At 46.7% G+C, this 16174-nt stretch overlaps 1 protein-coding gene across 3 annotated transcripts in view; it reads right to left on the minus strand.

The window, feature by feature from the left end:
• ADCY2 (adenylate cyclase 2) overlaps window positions 1–16174 on the minus strand; it is a 414481-nt gene that overhangs the window by 46186 nt on the left and 352121 nt on the right. For all 3 annotated transcript variants that reach the window (XM_043601271.1, XM_043601263.1, XM_043601281.1), the window contains 2 exons: window positions 10845–10964; window positions 4208–4377 (listed from right to left, as the gene is read on the minus strand). In XM_043601271.1, the coding sequence (XP_043457206.1) occupies window positions 4208–4377; window positions 10845–10964 (290 nt within the window). The remainder of the gene's footprint in view (window positions 1–4207; window positions 4378–10844; window positions 10965–16174) is intronic.

Below are 16174 nucleotides of genomic sequence, written 5' to 3' on the forward strand. Positions count from 1 at the left end.
ATGTGTCTGAGCATCTCCATCACCACGCTTGACGCAGGACTTTAAGGAAGTTAAAATTATGCAGACATTTCTACCAACAACAATCCAGAGCTTGCGGACGAGGCTGGACACTGGGCATCGCTGCTTACTTACACGCCTTACGTATACGCTGTCCACAAAGGATTTGTCGTATTCGGCTAAGCTCCCAAACAGAGATGGTTCCTTGTTATCCACCCCACCACGCACCGTCCTGTTCAAGCTCCCCACCCCCGCATTTTCAGAATTAAACGCACGTCTCCTATATTCAGGTGGATTAGCATAACAGCCGGGTCCATAGGAAACGATAACACTCATCCCTTGAGACTTCTCAGTTCTGCAAGAAAAAAACTCCCAGGAAAAATCTGACAGTGTCTTGCGGACTCTGTGGCAAGACCTTGACAAGGGAAGGGAAAGTGTCTTCGCAACAAGAACATCTTGCAGCAACATCAACGCTCATCAGCATCACCGTCACTGCCAAGAGCACTTGGTGTCCTCCGTGGTGCCGGCCGAGGGCTCTGGGAGACAGCGTCACGGGTAGGAACCGGAATGGCCACTGACTGGTTCAGCAAAACATCCTGTACTCACGGAAAAACGGGGATGTTGTAAATGCCAGAGAATTAGGAAACGGCTTCTCCTGGACCTTCTGGATACCAGAAACTCCCGGGTTTCTTCCACCATGACGTGACTTCCCAGAATCACATAAGAGCAGGTAATGGTAAGTATTGGGGCATCGCTGGCCTCTGTTTAATGAACTTTCAGTGGCACACTCAAAGTAGTCTAATTTCTTCTCCTTTAGAGTAGGCTTTCCACACTTGCGAATCTGTCGGAATATCTTTGATGTCACTTTCTGAATTATTCGTTGAGCTGGAGTTTTTCTGGTGCATACTTCTCCTGTTTTCTTCGCTAACCCTGTTGTAAAAACGTCCCTGTTGGCTTGTAACATCCTTTTGGCTTGTCCATTATCAATGTCAAATTTGGTTCCGAAAAGGCCCCCGAAGCATGGGTCACGGTGAACTCACATATAGGACGACAATACAGTCCAAATGTGTATTCAGAAAGTGGCCTAACACTGCCTTATAAACAGAGATGCCCTCTCCAAACTTGCCCTTGAAACGTAAGAGTACAAACAAAAACCGATCCTGTTCCTGAAAAGACACATCTTCCATGAGCCTCTGTCTTCAGGGAAGCAGGTGAGGTGAGCCTTTTCATTACAGCCAGTATTTGGGCCTTTCTGGTTATTAAGGAGTCTACCTGCTGTTATTCATTTATCTAACAGATATTTTTTAGCACCTACTTACTAGAGGGCAGGCACAGTTACAGGCACTGTGGTTATCAGAGTGGTACTCGGTTCAGACCTGCTCCTTCCTCGATTCTAGAGAGTCTGTTACCTGCCTTAAGGAAAAGAGGACAGCAGATGACAGAGCCCCATCTGCTTCCTCTAGGGGAGACATTCCCCAGCTTTGCAGGGTGACAGGGCCGCTCGGTCTGCAGGAACACCCACGGTGAAAGCCACAAGTCTGGGGTAGGTCTGCTAGGAGTGCTCGGTGTTGACAAGGGGTCCAGTCCAGGGGCCAAGGTGGGCCCCAAGGGCACTGACTATCACAGCAGAGCACACATTCCAGAAAGAAGACCAGGGCAAGGACCAGGAAACCAAGAGTGAAAAGGGAGACCAAGGATGCAAAGACCAGAAACAAGTCAGAAAAGGGACGGGGCCAAGCACATCTTCAGTGGCACGGATGAGCTCCGTCAGGACTGGGAGTGCGGTGTGGCACTCCTGGGAACCAGCTCCCTCCTTGAAGGGAGCCACTGGCTTTGGGATTTAGGGATGTTCCATCTCCAGGTCCCGCCCCAGATCAGGGGGCTTTTGTTTTTCTGAGGATCCCAGTGTCTTAACAGAAAGGAGGTGTACCAGCGTCTACACCATCGAGGCGAAGGATGAGGAAACCTGGGTCAGGTGTTTGATGGGGAAACCTCTTGAATTCTCTCGAACAAAGAACACATAGGCATTGGTGGGTTTTGGCTCCGGGAGGGGTTTAGGGTTCTCTCCAACACACACTGAGGCTGAAGAAATCAGGAGGGAAATGGAGAGAGTCCTGGTCTTAGGAGTCTCTCGTTTGTTTGTTTTAATATGTTTAAAAAAGTTTTTAATGTTTATTTATTTTTGAGGAAGAGAGAGAGCCTGACGGGGGGCTCGATCTCAGGAATCAGATGCTTAACTGACCGAGGCACCTGGGGGCCCCTCATTTGGGATTAGTTTTAAACCGATATTGAGAAAATCTGTTGATTTCAAGGTATTCTGCTATCCTGCCAGGAACAGTCACCTTTTGGTGGAGGAATGCTTGGGGGATGCTGGGGCAGCTCGTGCAGGACGCGGGTCTGGACAGGCCAGAACTGTATGGGCAGGAGGAGGACGGGGAGGCAGGTGCATCCCTCCTCCTGGCAGGACGCTGTCTTCCTTCGGAGTGGAGGCAGGTTCTGGAGGCTTCTCAGGGCAGCCCTCTCTGATTGTAAGGTTCGTATGAAGACACGACCAGGAGAATACACACAAAAGATCTTGAATGAAATGAAAGGGCTCGGGAAGTAAAAACTTTTCTTCAACCAAGTAACTCCTCTAGTGCTGCTCGGTTCTGACCCGAGATCGTGTGTCTGTCTCAGGTCCCCAGGAGTAATTCTCTCTCCATCAGAAAGCCACTGATCTAATTGCTTCTTTGTCTTCAGATGTGTCGCATGTTCAGGAGCCTCAAACTTAATAAAGGGAAATTCAGTGACATTGTCTGCTGCGCATAGAAATCGGTAACGCCACATTTACATAGGGATTTGAGGCAGGCTCCCTGGATGTGGCAGAGAAATATTTAAGCATGTTTGCTTGGCGACTCTGAGAACTTATTGGAAAATTAACTTCTGATTTCATTCTCCTCCTTGCTAAGGAATCATAAACCTTCCCTAATACCATTATGCATTTTTGCAACTCGACTACTCTTCAGCTTGATTACAGATTATTAAAGCTTCATGGTGTGGAAGACGATGGAAATTAAATTACGTGAAGAGAATGCACTGCCACTGTGTTTCTGAAAGTTCTTACTGGCAAGAAACGTGCACGCAGCGGGGGGCCCACTGTCCTTGACACTGAACCTCTGATGGAGGAGTAAGTGGCCATATGCGGTCAACACAAGCCATCTTTCTGGAGCCACACATCTAGGAAAATATATAAGGCATTTATTTTATATTACAAGAAATATATAGATATTTTACGGAGGATTATGCAACATGCCTACAGAAAAAAACCGGAAGCCTGGCGGGTCCAGAAATAAACCCAACACTTGATGTAAAAGGTTTTGCTATCAAGATGTGTGATGGAGAGCATCATAATGATTCCATTTTTTTTTTCAAGCAGGGAACAGGTATTCTAAGCTTATGGAAGTAATTTGATGGTAGGAGACCTTTCATAAACCCAAAGAGGAGCTTGAGGACCATTTTCAGTATTTCTGAACTCGGGACCCGATGCTTTCACATCATATCGTCTGATCGTATCCGGGACCGGCTTATATCACAGGTCTACCTCTTCCTGCAAATCAATCTCTTCATAGAACAGAGAATCGCCAGCTGCCAGTACCTCCTTCCACACCAGGGTATTTTAGGAAATCTCCTGTAAGATGTTGAAGTCTATAACTTGTGAATGTATCCACTTACTTTTCTGGTGTATGTGGATTCCTCTGTTTTGAACTGGGGTCAACTCTGCCCCGCAGGGCACGTTTGGCAACGTCCGGAGACATTTTTTGTGGTCATGACTCGGGGCGGGTGGCTGTGAGTGGCATCTGGCGGGTAGGGGCCAGGGATGCCGCGACATACCCTATAACGCCGAGGGCAGTCCTCCCACCGCCTGACACAACAGAAACTTACTCGCTCCGAAGTTTTATAATGCTGAGGAAGAGAAACCCTAGGTTATTGTTATCAATACAGTACAGATTGGGCAGTAATCACCTCCCTAAACCTCCTAAGGGTACATGATGATAGATATTCTATATCATCTATAGTGAAGACACACATCAATTTTCTGCACCACAATTTCAAAGAAAAGCCCACACAATGATTATCAATGGCAAGGATACCGCTAGTCTGTGCTCAACACACACTCACGTCATCAACGTCCCGTGAAACCACCGCGGAGAAGGAAGAGGGCGCAGGTTACCTCTCAAATAAGACCTGGCTGTAGTCGTCCAGGACGTGGGCGTGAGTGTGGAGAAGGATGGTGTTGTAGCCTACCAACGCCGCCATCATGATCAGCATTTTCAACTCGTAATTCACCCGCAGGAAAACCGAGCAGGAAATCAGTCCCAGAATGCAGCTGTAGATAAAGTACTGGAACAGGGAAATATATCAGATGAACGTTTAGGATCTCTTCTGCGAAATGCTGGAATAGGAATTCACACTGGGGGTCACCACCAACCCCCAAACTCACGCGCGCAACTTCCGAACTGGCTGTGAAAAACAGATGCCCTTTTCTGTTTTCTGACCCCGGGGTACACACCCGAAAATGTGTGCTTTAGAAAAGAATTACTCATTCCGTGGCTTGCTGACCCAGTGAAGCATGCCCAATGAGAACAATCGTGCATATTGCCAATAGAAATAATTCTTAACGATCTACACTGAAGGCAGGTCATGACTCACAAATGTCATTTGCTTCTCAAAGATGAAAACAAGTGACTCTGTACACAGACACCGATTTTAAAAGCTATAGTACCTAGAATCTCTTTTGGCCTTTCAATTCTTAATTTATGAAGATATAAATCATTACCGGGAGTTCTGTTAAAAGCTTAAGAAAGCCTCGGCATTTTATTAAAGGAGAAACTGCAGGTCCAAAGCAGAGAGGATTTGACAAACTAAAAACTTTGGCCGGGGTGAGTCACAGAGTCCCTGGAAGTGGGCAGGGAACACGAGGGAATGGGAAGAGCTAGGCGTGTGGAAAAAAGCCAGCACGTTGCATCCCCTGTCGTCCCCAGGAAACAGTGACACGTGTGCCCTACCGTGGTGCTCCCTCACCATTTGCCCCACGGGACATCATCGAGATGTGACAGCCCCAGCCGATCTTGCTTTGCTCACTCATTAGCGGGGTCACCAGTGACCCAACCTGGTTGTGGAGCATGTCTCCATCCATAAAATGAGGGCAGGAATGCCCTCTGGTTTTTTTTTTTTTTTTGGATGTTTATTTATTTTGAGAGAGAGAGAGAGCAGAAGCGGGCGAGAGACAGAGAGAGGGAGAGAGAGAATCCCAAGCAGGCTCCACACTGTCAGCGCAGAGCCCGATGTGGGCTCGATCCCACGAACCGTGAGATCGCGACCAGAGCCGAAACCAAGAGTCAGACACCTAACCGACTGAGCCGCCCAGGTGCCCCTAATGTCCTCCTTTTAAGTCACTGAAAAGAACAAGCCAAGCTTGCGGCCCAGAGCCCTGCCAGCCAGGAGGGATGTGGTAAGTGGACACGGTCGCCAGGCCCGTGGGGCCTCTACCTGTGACACTGCCGTGTCTTCAGGAACCAGGGTTGGCTGCTACCGGCATTTCTGGAGCAGAAGCAGCACTCAGTAAAGTTTCATGGTATAATGAAGCACAGATCCGACCGATGTTTGACAGACCTTGTCTTTAAAAACTAGCCCGGTCTGTCATTTCCATTATATGGAATAAGCCACGGAAGGCCAGCGATATTAGCTCATCCATCCTGCTCTTGGGGAAGAGAGGTCGAGAAGCCAGCCGCCCTGGTCACACAAAGCACTTCCTTCTCTGCGAGAGGGAGGTTTGGGAGCGAGGCGGCCACACAAGGGCTAATACAGATCCGTACTCACGAGGACTCAGACCTGGCATTTCAGCCTCCCAAGGAAGACCAGCCACCGCCCTGGATCACACAGCCACTGGGTCACCCTTTAGGAGGTGAAGCTTTCCTGAGCAAGGCGGCCTTACAGGTGGCAGCATTTTATGGGACATGGAGCGCTGTAAGCAGAATTTCTATGGCCAGATTACCTCCCCGAGGGGCCGTTCCCCACTAGGCTGACCCCACTCTCCCCGCAGCAGAGAATGGGGGGAGGAACAGAGGAAAGAAAGAAAAGTCCTGATAGGACTGTTTGGGCTGGCCGAGTGGAAACACAGAATCGAGGCAGGGAGACCTGGCTCAGTTTCCCCCAAAACAGGAGGTAGGAGAGAGGCGTGTGCTCCTAAACCAGCCCTGAGTTACATGGAGTTTTGCCACCATTCCCTTAGCCTGGTGACTAAGTCCCCAGCTCAGAGGGCAGGCGTGAGGGCTCAGGGCCAGGAGGCGCCTCAGGCCTGGGGACAGACACAGAACCCAGAGCAGGCAGCTCAGCAAATTCCCCAGGGAGGCCTGCTCGGGGACCGTGTACAGGGGCTTCACGGGGAGCCTCATCCCACCGAATCCGACGAGATAACGGGCTTCTGTGTCTCATGTCTCCTTGCGTTTAGTTCATGTTCCTGCTATTTCACTGTTCATTTTGAAAGTTACCCTCCACGATGGGTTGGCAGTTTAAAAAAAACTAAACAAGTGAAAGCAGGGGCCTTCCCCACAAAGTCTGAGAGGCCCTGGTTTACAACCCAGTGGTCTTTCAGTCAGTAGTGGAGAGTAGTCTAGAACCGCTCCTCGAAGGCCATGACATTGCCTTGGGGGCCGGCTGTGGGGGAAGCTCTCAGTTCCAGACACGACGCGGCTAGTGAAATGATGCGGGAGACCTCAGGATGAACGTCGTCAACAAATGTGTCCCTGTGAGTATCAGTGTGTGCACGTGCACCTGGTGGGGGGACACAGGGTCACACAGGATTTCTGTAGCACCCCTCCTTTGAAGTAAGTGCCAACACTGATACAAATACAGCCTACGGATTCACTTATTTTATTTTATTTTATTTTATTTTAATTTAATTTTATGTTTTATTTATTTTCGAAACAGAGAGAGAAGGGGGGGGGGTGCCAACCGGGGAGAGGGCCGGAGAGAGGGAAACACAGAATCCGAAGCAGGATCCAGGCTCCGAGCCGTCGGCACAGAGCCCGACGCGGGGCTCGAACCCACGAACTGTGAGCTCATGACCTGAGCCAAGTCGGACGCTCAATGGACTGAGCCACCCAGGGGCCCCAAGTTTCACATTTTAAAATCCGTGCTTAGGCTTTTAAAAAGTTCTCCTATTTCAGGAGTATCTACTGAAAAACGTACGTCAATGGCAGGCGGCATTTAGTCATTTACTATTTACTTTCTAGACCGCCTGGAGGTCACGCACAGTGTGGTCTGGGAGTTAATTAAAGGTAGGCTGGCAGCCTGCAGACAGCGGCAGGGGGGCGTGTGAACGAGGGGGATAACCTGAGAGGGCCAGGCCAGGGGTTCTGGAGATCGGCTGTCTCCACCACAGAAGGAAGCTGCCAGGGAGAACACCCACCGACTGGGCAAGACTCCTGGCGGCAGGCTCCCGAACGGACTTCCATTAGGATGTAATTACTACTGACCTGATTTCCGCATAGTTTCAATGTAGTTGATATGTTATTAATGTGTATATTATTTATTCATATTGAAAATCATTACTATTACTTTAATTACTAAATATCATTTGTTAATATCCATTAAGATTAGGTGAACAGAGTTAAAATTAGTTAATATGGTTATTAGCATGTTTGATATAGCTAACTGATGAAATCAATTTGCATTTTTTTTTCAATTTGCATTTTTGCGCCAAGGGAACAGCGGCTATTATCTTGGATAATTCACTTAGGTCTCTTTGGCCTCAGTTTCCTCACACGGAAAATGAGAATTCCAGTAACAGCAAACTCACAGGGAAGCTTTTCAGATATAATGATATAAATACAGATATAGTATGAACTGCCTCCATGGCAAAAATCCTTTGTGGTAGATTTTGTTGGATATTTTAAAATGACTTTTTTCCCCCCTACTACAGGAATAACACATCTGGTGTTAAAACTTAGGGAATATACAAAGGACTCGTATAAAACTAAGGGTCTCCTATAATCTCCAACCACGAACTTGAGCCACTATTAATTATTTTGGGTATATTTTTCCATCCTGTTTTTGTGGGGGGTGTGCTACTTATTCCTGATATTTTAATACTACTCAATACTGATACTGACATTTTAGAAAATTGGGGAACATCTGGGATGTTTTTAAGTGACACTTTTCAATTAATAATTTATTGTGAATATATATTTCTATGTCATTAAATATTTTGCTACGATATCTTTGTCATGGCTGGATGTAACTAAATAGCAGAATTTATTTATTTATTTGTTTATTTATTTATTTATTTATTTATTTAATGTTTATTTTTTTGAGAGACAGAGAGAGACAGAGTGTGAGCAGGGGAGGGGCCGAGAGAGAGAGAGAGAGAGAGAGAGAGAGAGAGAGAAAGACACAGAATCTGAAGTGGCTCCAGGCTCTGAGCCATCAGCACAGATCCTGACATGAGGCTCGAACTCACAAGCCACGAGATCATGACCCGAGCCGAAGTTGGAAAGCTCAACCTACTGAGCCATCCAGGCACCCCAGAATAGCAGAATTTATTTAAACCATTAAGTTTATTCTAACTCGTAGGTTGTTTACTTTCTTTGTTCTTGGAGTTACATAAACACTTTGATGAACACCTTTGTTGCTTAGTGTTGATGCCTGTAAGATTAATTTCTTTTTTTTTTATTAAATTTTTTTAATGCTTATTTTATTTTTGAGACAGAGAGAGACAGAGCATGAGCAGGGAGACACAGAATCTGAAGCAGGCTCCAGGCTCTGAGCTGTCAACACAGAGCCCGACGTGGGACTCGACCCCACGAACTGTGAGATCGTGACCTGAGCTGATGACTATTACAGATTACGGTCAAGAAGTGTTACATCTTCTTGATGTAACAAGAAGCCGTGAATGTGGACAGTCGTGAATGTGGACATGAATGTGGGCAGTCTTGCCCACTGCCTCATCGAGCTCAGATATCATGGACGATGGGGTTTGAGAGGAATCACGTGGAAGTTGCGCATGGCTCTCCGATGTTCCCTTCCGTCTATGAAGGGGGAAGCCAGGATGTTCTCAGGCCCTTCTGGGACTCTTAAGAACTCTAACACTGCACTTTCTGTGCAGTGTCTGAGCACATGGGGGATCCTTGGCAGAGCGCATCATAATCTCTCTTTCTGATGACTTATTACTGGAACAACAGTGGCTTGTTGACAAAATTCTACCTACATTTTAAAGAGTCTATTGCGTATTTTTTCATTTTTTTTTAAATTTTTTCGAATCTTATAAGGCTGAGTAAATATTACTTCCCCCCATTTTGGGTTTCTAACGGTTTATGCTTCTTTTGAAAATAAGTCATACCGACTTATCTAATGAGACTCCGAATGATGACCTTACTGCTTTTAGTGACAAACAGTGGGTTGTTGCATCCACAAATACCGGGTGGAGAGGATTTAAAAAAAAAAAAAAAAAGCTTTGCCAGCTATCCTTTGTTTTTATGCAAATGGACGTTCATTGCAAATGGCTGAAGTGCCCTGTGAATGCTGCTTGGGACGCTCTGTCCCTCTGCCAGTGGCCTGGTACCTCTGTGCATGCCAGTGCTGTTCTTTCAAGGAGGGAGGGCCAGACCGCAGTTCACGTAAATCTTTCTCTACAGAAGGCGGCTTCAAATTGCCCACAGCGAGATCACAGCCAACAAACCCTTGCCATGCCTCCTGTCTCTCACTTTTCATGTAACTAAAACAGAAGAGATGTTGTCTAGCACTCACGGGAGCTTATGATAATGCTTAAAATGAGAACCAGGGCCCCTTGGACGAGGGACAGATTTATGGCAGGCTTTCTTCCCATGCCCATGGGGACATTATTAGGGACCTTGGTCAGCTTGCCTCAGAAACCCTCTCAAAAACACCACCAGACACCCCAATTCTGTACAGAGAGCTGGAAGCTTCCCAGGCACTGAAGACAGGAAATGGGAAAAAGGATCCAAGCCAAATATCAAGGGAACAAATCAGCAAAAGAAGAATGAGGAAAGGAATCTGCTTTATTACCACAGCTAATGGAGTCTAAAAAACTGGCCAAGAATCTTTAAAGTATACACACTAAATCACCAATCTCAGTCTCCAAAATAGTTCCTTTAGCACTCTCGAAATGTGACTCTATGGGACAGAAACCAGGTGGGAATAATCTCCTTTAGATGATTACGCAAGAGAGGAGACTCTCAAAACTTCTTTTGCATTAATGATTTATGAAACGAAGTTACTAAATAGTAAATAACTGACTTAACCCTTTCCACCGAAAAGACCGACATATTGGCCGGTTTTGAAATTTGAATCTCGGCCCTTCTCTGGAGGATGGTTAACATGAGTCAGTCGGCAAGGATTATTTGAGGATATAACCAGTGGGCAGCGTCTACAGCCAAGGGAGAGGCAGAAATACGAGAGGCAGTCCCCATCATCAGCAAGGAAGCCAACACTATTCCACCGGGACTGCTGGCAAAACCCATCAGCAATGAACCCACAACTTCAGTGACATACAACGCAACGTCAAACGCTGGGATCCGTGCTATCGAATGTAGCACTAAGAGAATAAAAGCAGAGACATCTGCGAGAGCACCAAAAGGACACTGCAAGTTTGCACCGCAAGTGTGTCTAATCGGTGTCGGTCGGCCTGGCTGGCAGATTTTGGCTGGTCGGGACTGAAGTCAAGTATCGACACCAAGGAGGAGAAGTGAAATCCACAGCCGATCAGAAAGTGGAGGCCATCGCGTTAAATGGGCTCACAGCTTAGAGCAAGACAACAAGAGCAGTAATAATGAGTGAAATGCTCTTACCGGGAGGAAAAACAAATTCTGTGCACGCAGAATCACTGCCTGATTGTTTAAGGCAGAAAGACTTGTGTTTGATGTGTTGGCAGTCGGAGGAATGGCTTCCTCTGGGTCGCTCAGGAAAAACTGCAAAGAAAATGTTTTTTCAGTGAATTAGTGCACCAGAGATTAAAGGGATAGCGGGGGGCGGGGGGGGGTGTGCTGCATTATTAATGACTGTGTTCCTTTTGCACCATAAGCAGGATTACGTGGGCAGTCTGGCGTCCGTCTTTCACATGCGAATAGCTCCATCTTCTCCTGTTTGAAGCTTTGAGAATTTCTATGAAATAAGTAAATAACTATTTATTGTTGCGCTCCACACTTGTCGTGGATTCCAGAACTATAAGACGATATTAACGAAAACAGAAACACTTCTGTTCGATGTTAAATTAGAAATGTACAAAGCACAGGGCAGAGGGCTTGGTCGGAATCACATCTGAGGGTGACATCACCTCACACACAGACACTCAACTCTCTACCGAGAAAGCAGAACCTTCAGGGTTTTTTTTTTTTCAGTGTCTTCACCATCTTGCTTCGAACATGAAGTGGGTCAATGGAGTTTTTGACTTTAAGAAATTAATTGTGTGGGCAAAATGCACTCTTTGGCATCAGCATTTGTATATATTATCTGTGAGCGCTTGGCAGTTCAGGATCACGAGGCGTAGAATGCTGAGAGGGTGAACGCTCTGAGTAAGGACTGCTGGAAAGGGGTCCTCACTCTGGAAAAAATAAGTAATCCTGAGAAAACTAGCTCTTCAGCCATGGTCCCCTGTATCAGCACCCAGAAGGAAAGTGTCAACCAGTTGGCGAGACAGAAGAAATTCAGTCTCTGTCTCTCTCGTTCTCTCATTTTTTCCCCCGGTTTTTCTCTGTTTCTCTTTCTCTGCGTTTCTGTTTTTCTTTTTCTCTCTGTCTCTTTCCCGGAGAAGCTGCAGCACGTTATTTTTTAACGTTACTTTTTAATGTTTATTTATTTTTGAGACAGGGAGAGACAGAGAAAGTGTGAGTAGGGGAGGGGCAGAGAGAGAGGGAGACACAGAATCTGAAACAGGCTCCGTGCCAACAGCAAAGAGCCCAACGTGGGGCTCAAACTCACACACCACGAGATCATGACCTGAGCAGAAGTCGGATGCTTAACTGACTGAGCCACCCGGGCGCCCCTGAAGCACACACTACCGAGGTGGCCACAGACCAGCCACTTTTCTGTGCCATGGCTGAGGGCCAGGGAAGTGGGCAGTTGAAGGCGAACCAGAGGATCACTCCGGCCAGGTACCCTTCCCTGAAAGAAAGGCATCTCATCCAAAACCTGGACTGTGTGTTCTGCATGGGGCTAGCGATACGTATTCAAGGGCTAAATGTCCATTGGCTGATGGGCGGATAAAGAAAAGGCACACACACACACACACACACACACACACACACACACACACACTGAAATATCACTCAGCGATCAGAAAGAAATTTTGCCATTTGCAACAACGTGGATGGAACCAGAAGGTATTAGGCTAAGTGAAATAAGTCAGAGAAAGACAAATGCATGATTTCACTTACGCGTGGAACTTAAGAAACACAACAGACGAACACAGAGGAAGGGAAAGAAAAATGAAATAAGACATAGAGAGAGGGAGGCAAACTGTAAGACATACTTAAATACAGAGAACAAACTGAGGGTTGCTGGAGGGGCGGTGGGTGGGGGGGATGGGCTAGATGGGTGACGGGCATTAAGGAGGGCACTTGTTGTGAGTGATGAGCACTGGGTGTCATATCCAAGTGACGAATCACTAAATTCTACTCCTAAAGCCAAGACTACACTGTATGTTTGCCAACTTGAGTTTAAATAAAAATTACAAAAAAATAAAAGTAAAACCCTCCTGCATAGCTTCTATAGTTGCTTTTGTTTGCCATGTTTTAAAATTTTTTCTTTCAATGTTTACTTTTGAGACACACAGAGAGACAGAGCATGAGTGGGGGAGGGGCAGAGAGAGAGGGAGACACAGAATCTGAAGCAGGCTCCGGGCTCCGAGCTGTCAGCACAGAGCCCCATGCGGGGCTCGAACTTACAAACTACTTGAGCAGAAGTCAGACGCTTAACCGACTAAACCCCCAGGCGCCCCGTATAATTGCTTTTGTTTGCTCCTATCTATTTATTTGCTTTGATGGCAGCTGTCAAACACCAAAACGGACTGACTTCAGCACATAAGGCCTTTACTTAGCTTATTCTGAGGAACGTTCCTCTAGGATGCCAAGAATGATACTAGACACAGTGTTTCTTCCCATTGTATCACGTGAGAACACGTAGCAAAATGCTGATTTAAATATCAAAGAAATGTTGATTTCTTTATGTGCCGCTAAAGGATGTATTAAAAATGCTGCACCCCCTGGTTGACTTACTTACAAATGTGCTAATTCTTTGGGAAAAAATATTGTATCAGGAAAAAACAAATTATGCAATTACTTGGCAAGTGTTGGGCTCCAAAGTTTTACCCATGTCATTTTGACAGACCCCAAATATAGCCGATTTAAATATTAAAGAATCAAAAAATGACAAATAAAAGGAGACTGTTTAGTTTGGTAGGTTATTAGTCTTAAGTGCCTGTTAAATATTAACAAAAACTTCTGGATTGCATCACCATGTAGAGAAAAAGTAAATTCTTGCTGCACCAAGAGTAGAATATATCCTGTGAAAACTCTGTCTTGTGAGGAGGCTATCCAATAACTAGGATGATTTGAACTCAAAAAAACAAGAGAGAACTTCAGTCACTATCCCCAACCCCGCTTCCTTAACCCCCTCTGCTCCCTTTTTCTAGTATTTACTAACTACCCCTGAAATCAAGAAGCCCCTTGTTTGGGTCCGTGACCTCACACTGCAATTTGGCATTGATTTACGCCTTCTTGGTCACTTTAAATTATTTTTTTTTAATTTTATTTATTTTTATTTTTGAGAGAGAGAGAGAGCACACAAGTGGGAGAGAGAGGCAGAGGGAGAGAAAGAGAACCTCCAGTGGGCTCCATGCTGAGCTTAGAGCCTGACGTGGGGCTCAATCTCATGACGTCAAGATCATGACCTGAACTGAAACCAAGACTCAGATGCTCCACCGACTGAGCCACTCAGGCGTCCCTTCAGTCCCTTTAAAATGGAAACTCAGGGGCGCCTGGGTGGCTCAGTGGGTTAAGCGTCCGACTTCAGCTCAGGTCATGAGGTCACGGTCAGTGAGTTCGAGCCCCGCGTCGGGCTCTGGGCTGACAGCTCAGAGCCTGGAGCCTGTTTCAGATTCTGTGACTCCCTCTCTCTCTGCCCCTCCCCTGCTCACATACTCTCTCTCAAAAATAAATGAACATTAAAAAAAAAAAAAAAAGGAAACTCAGGTCAACCCTAAATCACAGCCAGTCAAATTCCCTGGAGTTACTAACCCCTCGTCCCTCTCCCTTCCAGGCTAAGCTGCCACAACTGTCTCTTCAGAATGAACTCCCGGCACCATAATTATTTGGGGAGCTCCTCTCTGGACTCATTTTCACGTTCTACGACTTCTGTCATAACTGGGGAAATGATATCCTGATAAAATGCTAACGAACGCTTCATATTTTCAGCTGTAGTTCCGAACGTCACGTTTCCCGGGCAGTTCGAAACGTTTCAGAATTGTGTTTGTCAGATGATATCAAATTGTGAACATCACATTTCAAATCGCGTTTTATGCCTGATGCCATCCTCGCCGGTCATTTGGTCCCAACGAGAGGTCTGAGTGGCCCAACAGTTCACCACGCTCACTCCCTGTCCTCACGTTTCACGAAAGCCTCACGATTCATAACATTCTCTGGGAAGTTTCCCACGAGAGACCATACGGCGATGGGAGCGGTCACTGGAGGACGTGGGCAAAAGGCCAGGGAAACAATGACAGCTTCCTGTGTGAGCGTCTCATACACGATTCTCAACAGCGAGCTGGAAAGTAACGGAGCACACAGCTCCTTGTGTGCTCCGGTCCCTGTATTTGAAAAAGCCCTGCTTTGCGACAGGACCCGGGCGAGACTATGGCTTTCAGAGGGAACGTTTTCGGACAGAAAATGAAATTTTCGGGGCGCCTGGGTGGCTCGGTCGGTTGAGCGTCCGACTTCGGCTCAGGTCACGATCTCACGGTCCGTGAGTTCGAGCCCCGCGTCGGGCTCTGTGCTGACCGCTCGGAGCCTGGAGCCCGTTTCAGATTCTGTGACTCCCTCTCTCTCTGCCCCTCCCCTGCTCACATACTTTCTCTCAAAAATAAATGAACATTAAAATTTTTTTTAAAAATCATAAGCAGGGGCACCTGGGTGGCGCAGTCGGTTAAGCGTCCGACTTCAGCCAGGTCACGATCTCGCGGTCCGGGAGTTCGAGCCCCGCGTCAGGCTCTGGGCTGATGGCTCAGAGCCTGGAGCCTGTTTCTGATTCTGTGTCTCCCTCTCTCTCTGCCCCTCCCCCGTTCATGCTCTGTCTCTCTCTGTCCCAAAAATAAATAAAAACGTTGAAAAAAAATTGAAAAAAAAAAAAAAAAAAGAAAAATCATAAGCAAGCTTTACTGCCAGGGAAAACGATTTCCTTTCTCTACCTAACGCTGGCTTTCATACTGTCTTATGATGTTTCTTTGAAATAAATACGAGGGGAGCATCGGCAGGAAAAAGACCACTCGTTTCGCGGCAGCAGATATCAATGGAAATGATGGACGGAGAAAGGCAATCCGGCTTATTCCCTGCCCACAGCCTCTGCTGCTGTAGGAGGCGGCTCAGCTCGTGCGGAGAAGCCTTATTTTGTGTCTTTCTTCAGGGTCATCCGTCACACTGCTCACGTGTGTTCCACAGACCTGTCGGCAGCAGCTGAAAACAGATTCCTTTCTTGGTGAGAAGGGAAAACAGCCCTGGGAGAGGTATTCCTGGTGCTGAGGGTGTGTTTCTTCTCCAAAGGAAGCCCAGTTATTGCCAAAAAAACCCCAAAAAAACAAAAAAACACCAAAACCAAAAAAACAATGAAACCTAACACATTCAGCTCCTCAAACACTTATGACAGTGACCGAACTGCCTGTCAGTCACATTAAATATTCTCTATGAAATGCAATCAGATGTTTCCCAGGGAGGTTCTGCCTTGAAAAAATTAGGTGAGGGGCGCCTGGGTGGCTCAGTCGGTTGAGCATCTGACTTCAGCTCAGGTCATGATCTCACGGTCCGTGAGTTCGAGCCCCGTGTCAGGCTCTGTGCCAACAGCTCAGAGCCTGGAACCTGCTTCGGGTTCTGTGTCTCCCTCTCTCTTTGCTCCTCCACTGCTCATTCTCTCT

This window comes from Prionailurus bengalensis, chromosome A1 (genome assembly GCF_016509475.1).
Source record: "Prionailurus bengalensis isolate Pbe53 chromosome A1, Fcat_Pben_1.1_paternal_pri, whole genome shotgun sequence".
In the NCBI taxonomy this organism is placed as follows: domain Eukaryota; kingdom Metazoa; phylum Chordata; class Mammalia; order Carnivora; family Felidae; genus Prionailurus; species Prionailurus bengalensis.